This window comes from Diabrotica undecimpunctata, chromosome 8 (genome assembly GCF_040954645.1).
Source record: "Diabrotica undecimpunctata isolate CICGRU chromosome 8, icDiaUnde3, whole genome shotgun sequence".
Lineage (NCBI taxonomy): Eukaryota > Metazoa > Arthropoda > Insecta > Coleoptera > Chrysomelidae > Diabrotica > Diabrotica undecimpunctata.
The window spans coordinates 95020071-95034223 of NC_092810.1; the positions used below are offsets into that span (position 1 = coordinate 95020071).

General features: G+C 31.5%; 1 protein-coding gene across 2 annotated transcripts in view; it reads right to left on the reverse strand.

Annotated features, from left to right (window-relative positions):
• The window catches only part of Drp1 (dynamin related protein 1), a 62701-nt gene that overhangs the window by 24954 nt on the left and 23594 nt on the right, over positions 1–14153 (reverse strand). The window contains exons 7-8 of one of the 2 annotated variants that reach the window (XM_072540633.1): positions 11297–11438; positions 1642–1920 (exon numbers count right to left, since the gene is read on the reverse strand). In XM_072540633.1, the coding sequence (XP_072396734.1) occupies positions 1642–1920; positions 11297–11438 (421 nt within the window). Of the gene's footprint in view, positions 1–1632; positions 1921–11296; positions 11439–14153 lie in introns of both variants that reach the window. The other variant, XM_072540632.1, reaches the window with a different exon arrangement.

Consider the following 14153-nt stretch of genomic DNA (forward strand, 5'->3'; position numbering starts at 1 on the left):
GAAATACTAAAAGGGACTTAGAACAGAAACTGTAGTTATCAAAGACAAAGTTTTAAAACTTAATATGACAAAAACACAGTATTTGGAATCTTTATCTAAAGATGGAGTAGCCACTACAAATAAAATAATAACTTTGATAACCTATGAACTTATAAAAACTTGCAGACTAAAATTTGTTTTTATTAAATACTTTTTCACATGAAGCACAAACATTTATTCAGTTTTTCCTTACCTCTCCAATAAAACAAAGTTAAAAAAAACGGATGTGGCAGTAAAGTGGGACTGCCGGTAGAAGTTACACTTCTATACACGCATTCGCAGTTATAAATTTATTTGGGAGTCAATCTGCACAATCATTACATATGTAATGCTATAGGTAACACATAGCAGAAAGAGTAACAGAATTAATAACAACTTACAAACAATTAATAAACAACATTTGACCTGTAATAGGAGAATAGTAAATGAAGGATTGAATCAATATTTTGATGAAAATGTATATTTTTATTTTAATATATGTATGAAGGGAGTTGAATGCAAAAATTTTTTTACACATTTTCTGCAGTAAAATTCATTGTTTATTTTGTTATTAATATAAAAATACAATACAATACACTGCAACATAATTAAATATAATAATACAATACAAATTAAAATGCAATATTCCTAAGTATTTAAAAATGACAATAATATACATAAAAAAATACACTACAATACAGTACAACATAATTCAATATAATAATACAATACAAATTAAAATGCAATATTCATAAGTATTTAAAAATGACAATAATATACATAACTTTTCTACTTACGCATAGGTTTAATTTATCATGTAATAATATTAATAAAAAAGTCCTCCCCGACTGGGAATCGAACTCCGGTCTCCCGCGTGACAGGCAAGGATACTGACTACTATACTACCGAGGACATGACACAAACGGATTTCAAAATTGACAGTTCTGGGTCATACAGTGATTTATTGAGATTATTATTTTGAAATACAAAAGACTAATATAATTATGAACATTTAATAAATAATACAAAACATATCACATAAATAATAATATTAATAAATATTTTATATATATATATATATATATATATATATATATATATATAAGTATATATATATATATATATATTATATAATATTAAATAGGTATATATACAAAAGGAACATTTTTATATTCGAGAGAGAAAATGTATCTTCTGTCTCCCTCTTACTCATTATCTTACATATGTAATGATTTCACAGATTCACTCCCATACAAATTTCCAACGTGTAGCGCGCGTATCGACGTATAACTTCAAAAATAAAGCTTTGACCTTTCTAATTTGATTGAATTTTCTATAATTTTCAGTGGCACTATTTTGAGAAATTTTTTTAAAAAGGTTTCACTAAATATATTAATGTTTTTGCATCTTTTGAGATTTTTGTTTCAGAGACAATAAATACAAGACTAATGCCACTTTTTAAAAACTTTTTTCGTTAATAATGATTTTCGTTTTTAATTTTTCGAAAATAACTGAAGCAAAAATAAATTTATTATACATCCTACTTTCTATCTACTATTGCAAAATAAACTAATAAACTACAAAATAAAAATAAAATAAAGCAAGACACTCTACCTTACGTACCAACTCCTGGGAATCTGGTTTCCCGAACATGCTTTTAGGACGGGATGGTCTATTTCCGCTCTCTCCAGCCGACTTAATCACTGTGGGAACTACTTGGATGTCTTTGTAAAAATCTGGATGTTTCGTATTTATATAAGCCAGTTCTATTGCAACCAGATTCTCTACCATTGAGTTAGTTGTGGGCAGGCGACGCCTTAGAAGCTGCGTGACGACGTCGACTATTTTTTCGTAGAGTTTCGGAAATCGGAGCATTTCCTGTTGAACTTCGTTACCGCAGTGCTAAAATTATAAAGTTAATAAAAACCAAAGATAACAATGTTGTTAAGTAAGAAATGAAACATGTGTGCTTCAAGTGAAATTTCTGAACAAAACGTGATTAAAGGCAACACATTATTGTCCAGTTCTTTTATGCAGGGTGTCCAGACACTCTCCTACAAACGAAGTCCGGAGATTACTCAGATAATTTTATTACAATTTAATCTAATTTACATAGTCCGAAAATGCTTCCTAAGGGAGCTAGAGGTCTTTGAAGACGGCGTCTTGTAAGTAGTTTTTTTTAATACCTCCAGAACGCTTCTAGAAAAATAAAAACTGGTACGATTATTTGTCCTCCAGAGTTGAATCGATTCCAATAATTGTTAATTTCTAGTACCGTCAGAAGCGTCCGTTTTGGGTAGGTCAACGGGTATTTTAACGCTTAAATTTTTTTACCTGTAACTTTTAAGTATTTGTGATAATAGATTATTAAATATAAGCAGACTGGAATAGTAAGATGACCCAAAAATATTGGCGGTCGACCTTCTATCCTTGCAACATACGATGAAAGAGGTAAAACATATGTACGACAGATAGTAGGCAGCTTCTTTTTCAATAATGAAATGCCCACTTTAATAAAATTTTAACTGAAATTAACAACAGCCCAGATCTTCCAAAATATGTGTCGTTCATTATTATACAAATTATTAAAGCAAATCAAATTTAAGTAAGTAAATATGGTTTCAGCACAATTATATAGATTATCTAAAACATTTTAGAGGTTTCATTTTTAGAATCGGGTATATTATTATTACTACTAAATAGTTTTTGTAATCAAAATTTATGAGCTACATGAGAAATGATTGTAATTGCAACCTTCTTGTTTGATAAAAATATTTTTCCTATTTAGAGACATAAGTATAACAGTCTTTGTGTGACATGTTTTTGGAAACATACCAGTGTACAAATATTTTCATCTCATTTAAAGTTATTATACTTGGTATGTTTGATTATGAGTATACTAAATAATGGAAGACACAAGTGCATAAAGCATCTATGTAACATTTTAAAAAAAAATCAGTTTTTAGGCTCAGTAGGTCTGTTTTAACCCCTAAATTTGCTTCATAAGATTTATTTGGCTTAAAAACGTTTAGCAACGATTTATTTAGGGGATAAAGGATCTATGTACCAAGCAATATTTTATTACAAAAGTGCATAAAAAGTGCTCAATATGGTACATGGATCTTTTATTGTTCTGAAGCTATTTTCTTGTGGCATTTTAAATTAATTACCATTTAAATGGGAATAAGCCACAATTAAAGGTTAAAATACGTTTATTGACGTTTCAATTTCCACTTCGGAAATCGTTCTCAAAATACAAACGTTAGTATTTTGAGAATATATACAGTAAACTCCCTCTATAACGAGAACTGAAATGGCAGACTAATTACCTCATTATAAGCGGATCTCGTTATATCCAACAATAATACTGTGCATACATATGAATATGTAGTTTTCTAAAACAATAACTTTCTATAGTGAAGCCATTCGGAGCAATATAAGATGCTAATAAATATTGTTTGAATGGCGTTTTTAAAAAAAAAGTTGTTTACTTTTATTGTCAATGAAATGCATTAAAACAAAAAAGAGTTGTTTACTTTTACTGTCAATGATATACGTTAAAACAAAAAATCTGTATTCTGTAAATATGTATGTATAATGTATAAAGCGTATAAAGTTATTTTGTCATTGTTGACTGCTTTAAATTGTCCAGTATTTTATCTATCATATTTTCTAAAGATGTGAAACAGTTTTATGCTTCTTCATTTGCGTTTTGTCCTTGGATAAAGTTTCTGACCTTTAAATCTTTAAAACACTTTCCACATCTTGTCTATTAGGACCAGTATTATTAGGTGTGAATGGTGAACCCAATACAATGACACTTGTGAATCATAAATTTTACATTTCCGACTAAGAATCATAAATTGTACGAAGTTTATTGCGGGCGGCCCGCAGTTAAAAAGGGTATTTATTTATAGCTACGGCCGGGCCAAAACGTAAAAACACGTTTTTCAATCTTATTTTCTCTCGTTATAAGCAAATTTACCTCGCTATAAAGGGTTATAGTTCAATAGAAATTTCACGGGACATCTAATGTACCTCGTTATAAGCGAAACCTCGTAATAACCGTGTTCGTTATAAAGGGAGTATACTATATATATATATATATATATATATATATATATATATATATATATATATATATATAAACATATAGATCTTTTATGTCTGACCAAACGGATTGCTGTTGTCATGTCATGTTACATAGATCCCTAAAGTTAGGTTATGTTGTTCTTTACATCTAAAATCGTACTGTGTACTTTTATAGTGAAAATAGTGAAATAAGTTGCGAAAATGTCAGCAAGAAGTAGACTTTTACTTAATCTGGGACAAAAACAGTATGAAGGTATGTTGAATTAATAATAAATCTTGTTTTTTACTAAAATATGCTTCTTAATATTAATTTGAGGTTAAGAGTTTACCGGAACGATAACAAAATACCTGCATAAAACTTGTTTTGAGCAATGTTTTTATTATTTAAACATTGTAGAACAACTTGATCAGATAAAAAGAGATTAAGCATAACTTTATTGTCGTAGATATTGCCGAAACTTTACCTGAACAAGATAAAACTCCACCAAGAATCGAGAATATCCTGCATGAAAAGCAGATATCTTCACCGGAGTTGCAAGATACATTTAACGGTAAATATTCATTCTAAAATTAAATTGTTTAAAGGTTTTGGTCTACAGATAAAAATTATAAAGTAACCTACCTACCCTATATGTTTAAACACAATTTTAAATTGTAGATTCTATATCTGAAGATGAAGTAATTTCTCCAGAATATACTTCAGACGACTACAATCCAGATAGTACTGATTCGAGCGAAAGTTTTGAAGATTCTCATTGTGAGGATGAAAGTCATCCCGTATCAGTACCACATGTCACAGCAGAAGATTCAGTTTTACTTATAACTCAACATGAAAATACTGAAAATCTATTGGACAGGAAGGAAAGTCTTTTAATATCTAGACATAATGTTAAGAGAAAGGTATTCAATTTGCCAGAAAAAAAATCAAGAATAAGGAAACGCCGTCCTGAAACATGGAAGAAGAATAAGACTGCCTTAGCGAGACAGAGGTGAGACATACATGTCATTAAAAAGTAAAAAAGAGATGCCAAGCAAAAGTCCCGAATTAGGATCTTTATGCAAAAAAGAAAATTGCAAAAAGAAATGTGATGAGCAATTTAACAAGTTTGATAGGGAAACAATATTTCGTAAGTTTTACGCATTAGATCAAAATGCAAAAACTCATTACTTTTTAAATCTGTTTCGATTATGCCAGTTAATCGCCATAGAAAAAACATTAGTAAAAATAAATCATATACATTTGGTTACACAATAACGTGTCAGACACGTATCAAAACTGTCTGTAAGACTGCCTTTATCTCCCTTTACCAAATATCAAATAAAAAGGTGCAACTCATTCAGAGTCAATTAAAATCAGGGACTACAGCTCCTTCACCAGATAAAAGGGGGCATCATAATTCTAGACCAAATAAAATAGAAAAAGATGTGGTTGATGCTGTAAAAGAACACATTCTTTCTTTTCCTGCAGAAAAGTCACACTATTCGCGAAACAAAAATACCAATAAAATGTATTTGTCTCCCTTGTTAAATATAACAAAACTGCATGAATTGTATCAAGAATATGTTCAAGAAACTAAGATGGACAAACGGTTTTTGGTTTCAAAAAGTTTTTATACGCACATTTTCTCATCAGAATTTAATTTGTCTTTTGGCCAGCCCAAAAGTGATACATGCAGTATGTGCGATGCCAATTTAGGGGATGAGATCCACAAAGAAAAATTTAAACTTCTAAGGCATTTTATTTGAGGAGATGTGGTTCTATAATTTTGGAATCCACTCAATAACGTCAGAGGGTGATAAAGCCTACTTTTTTAATTGGACCGAAGATGTAGCAACGAAGGACAGTCTTGAAGGTGGCAGTAGCTTGCACACATTTGTTCAACTTTTAACAAGCAGAAAGAAAGGAATAAACCATCTTCTCATATGGTCTGAATCGTGTGCAGGGCAGAACAAAAATTTTAACCTAATATGCCTATATCAGTACTTAATTTTAAAGGGATACGTGAAGATAATAGACCATAAATTTCCAGAAGTAGGGCATTCCTTTTTAGATTCTGATAGAGATTTTGGAATAATTGAAAAGAAATTACGAAAAGTTAAGACCATATATGCCGCAGATCAATATAGAGATATTATAAGAGAATCAAGTAAAAAAGGTTCTGTTATTATAAATATGACCAACCATTTTAAAAATATAGCAGACATAGAAAATAAATTACACTTATTAAATAGAAAAAAGAATTGCTGTGGTGATAAAATAAATTTTAGAGATGATATCAAATGGATACGTGTGGATAGCTACGGTGAATATTACTCCAAAAACTCCTTAGACCCAAACACGCCGTTCTTAAAAGTGGATATAATAAAAAATGTAAGGGCGAATTCAGGAGAAGGTTTTGTATTAGAAGTTATACCAAACAAAACGAATACTCTGTCCGTTGAAAAAATTAATAATTTAAAACAACAACTTTGTTTTATAGAGGAAACTTATAGACATTTTTATACTCGTCTATGGGAAAATAAAGAAGGCGCAGAAATCGAAAATGAAATAAATAAAAAAAAAGAAGAACGAATTAGAAATAACATTTGGTTTTACATCGTTTTATTGTTTCTTGTATCTTTTATGCATTTTGAATATGTCAAGTATTTTGGTTCAACAGATATAAGAACATGGAAAAAGGACAAAAAGGAATTTTTTTTACTTTACATATAAGCAGATTCATTGCAGCAAATATTGCATAGCATAACTATAGATTGTTTATCTTACTGTTTATGGGATGATTGATTTTTGTCTATGTTATGAATGTCTTATTATAGTTATTTTTAGGTGAAATTATTCAAAGAATGGTTTATACATTCGACTGCTGACCAAAAACAAAACTTTCTTGCTCAAATATCTGAAATAGAATAGATCTATAAGTGGTTCGTAATAACGTGGACTTGATGATATGCGAATAGTATTTAATGTGATATTTTTCTAGAAGGTATTTATACTAAATATATAGTTTAAAATGTTTATAAATTTATAAACGTATGTTATTTATATCTAGTTATCATAAGAAAAACGGCAACTATCTTTTAAACTTAGTGTATACTTGTTGGGAAGCATTTTCATTTTGTTTTCATCACAATAAAAGAACTTTAGTAAATTAATGTTGTGTTTTAGTTACTCGCATCAGCATCATTGTCATAGCCTGTAGACTTTGCTTAGATACTCGTACTTTTATGCTGTATTGATACAGTTGGTTTTGTTCTTAATGGTTGTAGATCATCGTAAGAAAACTGCAAAATTATGCTAGAATTGATTATCTCACACAAATCCAGTATTTTTTAATAAATTTTATTTATTGATAACAAACGGGACAAACTCACTGTCAAAATTAAACAAGAATCCAGCATTAAAGAAATTGCAAGTACACACTTATTTATTTTTTGGTGCTTTACACACATTTTGGTGCTTCAAATAGAACCTAAAGATATTGATACATAAGTTAAACAAATCTATCTAATGAGTAGGACCACACCTATATTTCAATCATAATTAATTCTGTGATGGGAAACATGAAAAAGTGAATTCTAAAGCAGTGAACAGGAACGAATATGTAAAACAAATTGGCTGAAGCAATTCAGGAGATTGGATTATTCAGCTTACAAATAATGATCAAGTCAAAGTCAACTCTTCTGATAAGAAAAAAATCTAGATTCAAAAAATTAATCACACCAGAATAAGAATATGGTCTACGCAGTTTAAAAAAACACAAATCCTCAGACATCTTTGAACTCTCTTTAACTTTTTGATACATGCTTGAGTAAATGGAAAACAAAACAGAGTTGAATTTTCAACATAAGAGCAGATAAAAGTGTAAGTTTTTAGAGGCATTCCTACAAAAATATCTTATGTCTTTTAATGAAACCAAGCCAGTTCATAGCTTCAGCCATTTCTTAGCTTTGTTGCATATAAGATCTATTTGCAAATTAAAAGACAAATTTTGTGAAAAACCACACTTAGATCAGTAACATGATTGACTCTCCCGATCAAAATATTCTCTAAATTATAATTTAATACCATAGACTCAAGAGATCTATAAAACTGGATCACCCGATATTCATATATCGATATCGATAAAGACGATTTTCTTCTAAAATGTGATAAATAAACTCTAAAAATTCTTCAACTTCTTCATAACAATCCAACATTTTTTATTGTAATTAAGAAAATAACAAAATATATATTGGAAGTGAATTGAAAAAAACTATTACTCAAACATAAACAAACAAAGTTAGGTTAGAATCGACGTGTGAGGTTGTCCGATACTGATTACAGGATTACCGCAAGGCCGAGATAATCAACCAAAAAACAAGATGTATTTGGTTACTTTTCTAGTAACTTTCTTGGGTGTAAAGCTGTCTTTTTAGTTTATTCCTCCTGGTTAAAAAACAAACCATAGTACTAAAAGGTACTCTTACTTTCAGTCGGTAGGATAAGTTAAATTAATATTTTTTGTAATAGTAGGCTTTGAACTGTCAACACAATTACGTTTTTCATTGTCAAACTCTTGTCAGTTCCTCTGTTTTAGTTTTTACTTTGTGGAATAAAAACACAATAATTTCAATTCAACAAAAATGGTTTTTAATAATGAGGAATACGTTGATATACGTTTAATTTATTGCGAAATTAGGTGTAACGCTCGAGTAGTAAAGTAGATACGCTGAAAAATTTTACGTTTAAGAGAAACAAGTTCAGTGTTCCCAAAAAATAATGACACAGAGCGACATAATAATGTAACAGCACATCAAGATGTCACTTTAATGGAAGTTTAGGAAAATTTAAAAATTAGCGTTCGAAGACTATCTGTCATGTACAAGGAGATTTTCCTGCTTAAAAAATTTTCAAATCGATTTTTATAGAAAATGGTGTATCATACACTTAAAGTAAGACTACCTTTTAGTACTAGAATATCTGAAAATTTAATAATCTAGTATGCCAATTCACCAATGCTTAAAAGTTACAGACAAAAAAGTTATGCGTCAAAATACCTGTTGACCTACCCAAAACAGACGCCTATGAACGATACTAGAAACTTGCAATTAATGGAATCGATTCAACTCTGGAGGATAAATAATAATCATAAGAGTTTTCATTTTTCTAAATAGAAGCGTTCTGGAGTTATTAAAAAAACTACTTACAAGGCGCCGTCTTCAAAGAGCTCTGGCTCCCTTAGGAGGCATTTTCGGACTAGTTGAATTGGGTTAAATCGTCTTAAAATTATCTGAGGACTCTGCGGTTTTCGTTTCTCAGGAGAGTTTCTGGACACCCTGTATACATTATTTTGGCTATATCTTCCACGCACTGATGTTGTCACGTAGAAGGAGTCGCGGAAGAAGACGCATCTCCTGGTTAAATAATTTGAGAGCTTGGTTTAACTGCACTTCTGCTGACCTCTTTAGACCAGGGTCCTGATTCTATTTCATTTCGATATCGAAATTTAAAAGCGACTACGCCATAACAGTCGCAATCGCTAGCGATTCTCATTCATTTCGATTGTAGTTAAAACTGGGGATATTTACTTTATCATTTTGACACTGCTGAAAATTTGGGTTGGCCCTGTTGTTTATTGACTGCACTACGCTTGTTGAATGTTTGTTTTGTTTACGTTACGTGAACGTCTTTTTTTTTCTTGTTTGAGTTGTTAAAACATAAATAGTGGCCATTCTCAATTATATTTTGAATTGAAAGAAAAGATGGCAAGAAAAAAAAAGGCGATATGGGAAATCCTTAAGTTATAACCACTAAGATTTGACTTAGTGGTTATATTCTAATATATTTTTAAATTTACTGGAGCTTAGTAATACTAACCCTAAACATTTTGGGTATCCTAGAGGCATAAACACCTTCTTCCAAATATGGTTCTAATACCCTTATTAAATAATTTGCAGCTTGTTTATTAAGCCGGAATTGCTGCCTAAATTGAGCATCACTTAGTGAAAAAGAAATTTGAGTATTCCGTAACATTCTTCTTATCCTCCGTTCTGAGCGTCGGATATCTATCCTCTCTAATTCCTCCAAAACTAGCAAATGTCCGTAAAACAGCCATATTAATACTTTTTGCCTCAGTTTTCCTTGCAAGGATCAAAACACAACACCGCCTACCTAAACTGAACCTAAGTTCACTTCTCCCACTCCCAGTCCAGCCAGTCATGTCAGATTAATTTCGACTCGAAATGAAATTTCAACCACTTTCTTGAAGTTGAAATTAATTTCTATAAATCGAAAATTAGTGACGTCGTTTGGTTAGTTCAGCTGAAATCCACAAGGTTCGCAAAGTCGCATTTCGACGTCGCCATATTAATTTCGACATGTTTTGAGTCGAAATCTCAATTAGAATCAGGGCCCCGCGGTATCGAAAGTGCGAATTGCCATGATGGTTGCCAACCTTCTTAGAGGAGATGGCACATGAAGAAGAAGAACTGACGTTCTACTGATCTGTAAGTAATACATTTTCCTATCGTCCATGATTCAGTTGATGTATGCGAAGACGGAAGCAACCCTGTGTGTTCTGTGAACTTTAAAAACCTAGGGCCCTTAAGATGGACATGGACTAGAAATATTATAATCTAAACATGTTTTATTTATCATTATGAAATATATCTACAAGACGAATGTAGTGGTGGCCTACAGCGTATAAAAATACCCTTTGGATCTTAATAGAAAAGATTATTAATTTGATACATTTTTTAAGTGGCTTGTATGTCCAGTTTAGTTCGATAGTAGGCAAGAATTTGATTTTTTGCAATATAAAAATAAAACCAAAAAAAAATGCAGTTTTAATATCTGAGATTTAAGCTCTATAACTTGCCAATATATTAACGCTAGCATATTAACAAACTACTTTGAAATTATATGAAGCTTAATTTATTAAAAAAATTAACATACCACTTCCTGTTCAAAAACACAAGGCTAAAAAAAAACAAAAATGCTGGTTCCCTTTGTATCGTATTAATAAAAAAACTGTTTTTAGTAAATTACAGTACTTACTAAAATTTTTAACACTCCTAACACCTAATTCTTCTACTCATACGAATATTAGAAATAATTTGAATCAAACACTAGACTCCTAAATTTTGTATTACAGAAATGATGTCTAATTTCACAATAATTTTCAATTAGTATTAGTTAATACTATACCTGTATAATCCGTTGCATTTCTTCATGAATCAGTTCCACACAACGCAGCGATGGTTCCTCTAATCGTCTTATTTGTCGTTTAACTAACAACTCAAACGAAACTTCTGGTACAAATAGTGCTGGACGTGGTCCATTTGCATTCCTGGAATATAAAAATACTCTAACATAATGTTTTATTACGATCGGCACTTTGAGAAACCCACTGATATGCTCAAAAACTTACAACTTAAAAGTATGAAGTGACACAAGTGTTCTGAAACTATTTTCTTATGACATGTCTATTTTTTTTTTAATTTACGTGTCTCGACGACGAGGTCATTGACACGATGACTGTATAATACAGTATAAGGGTAATACAAATACAGTTTTACATTTACTTATTTTTTACAGATTTAACCGTTATAGATCATTAAACTCATTAAACATTTCTTGTATATTATCTCCTAACTGGGTGTTGTTTTCTTCTGGTAGAAAGATGTGGACATTTTTTAAGGAAATGCTTGACGGTTAAGGAACTGCTGCAATGGCCGCATGCAGGTGAATCGGTAGATGCCATAAGAAAGCCATGTGTAAGCCGAGTGTGTCCAATCCTCTTAGAATAACCTTGTGTCTTCTAGGCATAGGTGGTAGCTCTACAGAAATTAGCTGTATATTGTGTAAGTGGCTTAGAGTTGTGTTCCAATTAGCTTGCCATTTGTTATAGATACGCTTTTTGAACATTTTTTAAATATCATTATGTAGGGATATTTGATATAGGTGTATCCAACGTAGAAGTTTCTTTTGCGGCTACATCTGCAGCCTCATTTCCTACAAGTCCTTCATGTGAAGGTACCCAGACAATAGTGACAATTACTCCATGATCCGTAAGTTTATTATATGTCATGTAATAAATTTACCAGAGGATGATCTGGGAACATATTTTTAATTCTTGTATTGATGATAAGGAGTCTGTGCAAATCGCTACATTGAGGTCAGCTGGTTCCAAACATACGAAAAGCCTCGACGATACCATACAGTTCTCCAGTGTATACACTACAAACGGCAGGAACTCTGATTAGTTTTGTACGCTAAAAGAGGAAACAACAGCACTACTCACATCTACATCATTTTTAGAGGCATCTATATAAACAACTTTATGAAACTGATTTCGATTAAGTATGTCTATGAACGATTGTTTAATTATAGGTTTAATTTAGGAGTATCATGTTTATGGAAAGATCAAAGGGAGGTATTGACATTCAGAAGTTGCTTATGCCACGGATGGTGTGTAGAGATATGAAAGGGTGAAGTTGAAGCAAGATCGAAATCATCAAGGAGAGAATTTAGTATACAAGAGAGAGGTTGGACAGCTCTAGTGGTTTGAGAATGATAAATGAGATTATTTGGTTAAATAAGTAGTTGGTAACTAAATTCGACAAAAGAAGATGTTGTCTCCTTAACCAGAGTGGCGGTTCAATAGCTTCACAGTATATGCTTTGAGCTGGGCTAGATCTGAAGGCACCTAAGCGGATCCTAAGACCCGTATTGTGGACGGAGTCAAGAGCTTTCAGATGTGACTTGGAGGCAGACATATAGACAAAACTACCATAGTGTATTTTGGAGCGAATAATGGATCTGTAAATTGTAAACAATACCTCTTCGTATTGGAAATATGCTAGAATTTTTAGGATATTAATATTTTTTAAGCAGTTGCCTTTCGTATCTTTTGTCGCTTTTTTACTAAATTTCATAATTTTAGTTTTTTTTGAGGTAATAAGGAAAGCTCGATATGCCTCGACCACCTATCTATATTATCAATGGCTGTTTGCATTAGTCAACAGGCTGTTTCGGTATTCTTTCCTCTGCAAAAGAATACAAAGTCATCAGCATATAATGCGTATTTTACAGGGAGATGCATGCTTTTGTCTACATCATTAAATGCCAAATTGAACAAAGTTGTGCTTATAACAGAACCTTGTGGTACTCCATTATGTTGAATACGATTAGATGATTAAAATAAATCCGTTTAAACTAACTTTAAAAGTTCTATCATCTAAACAATTCTGCATACAGTAGTCTATGTTTCCACCAAGTTCACGTTGTTAAAGCTTTTGGAGCATTACAGATTTTTGAACAGTGTCAAAATCAATTTTGAACTTTTTTAATTGGTATGATATATATGATTGTTGTAAAATTTTAAAGAAAATAATAATGCAAGAAGTCGATAATTTCTTTAAGAATATGAAATGATCCCCTCTCAGCCCTCCAAAATTGGAAAAACCACTGCCAGGGAATAAGAAACCCCATAGGAAATGACGTACTGTTCTCTCTGAACTTTGCGGATGACCAAGTCGTCCTAGCTCAAGATTCTTATGATCCAGAATTTATGATAAAGCGTCTATACAGAGAATATGTAAAATGGAAGTTACAGCATGAAGAAAACAGAATATTTAGTTACCAATTCATTTGCAAGGTTTGAAGTGTGGATAGACGAGGACGTGGAAATCAAACAAGTGGAAAAATTTAAATATTTAGGTGCACTCATAGATAAGAACGGCTTGGGAGAAACCGAAATTAAACACCGAATTAATCGATAGAGACGTAAAATTGTAGGATGTTTCAACTCCTTATGGTGGGATCGCAACATTTCCAAAAGGAACGAAAAAAGAATAGGGCAAACCATGGTTGAATCAGTTCTTTGTTATGGCTCTGAAGTATGGACAATTAATGCAGACCTGAAGAGAAGATTGTTGGCAGTTGAAATGGATTATTTGAGAAGTGCTAGAAAATCAAGGCTGGAAAGGAAGACCAACGAATCTATAAGAAATAACGTGAATGGTACAAAACGGTCATTGCCAGAATAGAAAGAAGATGTTTA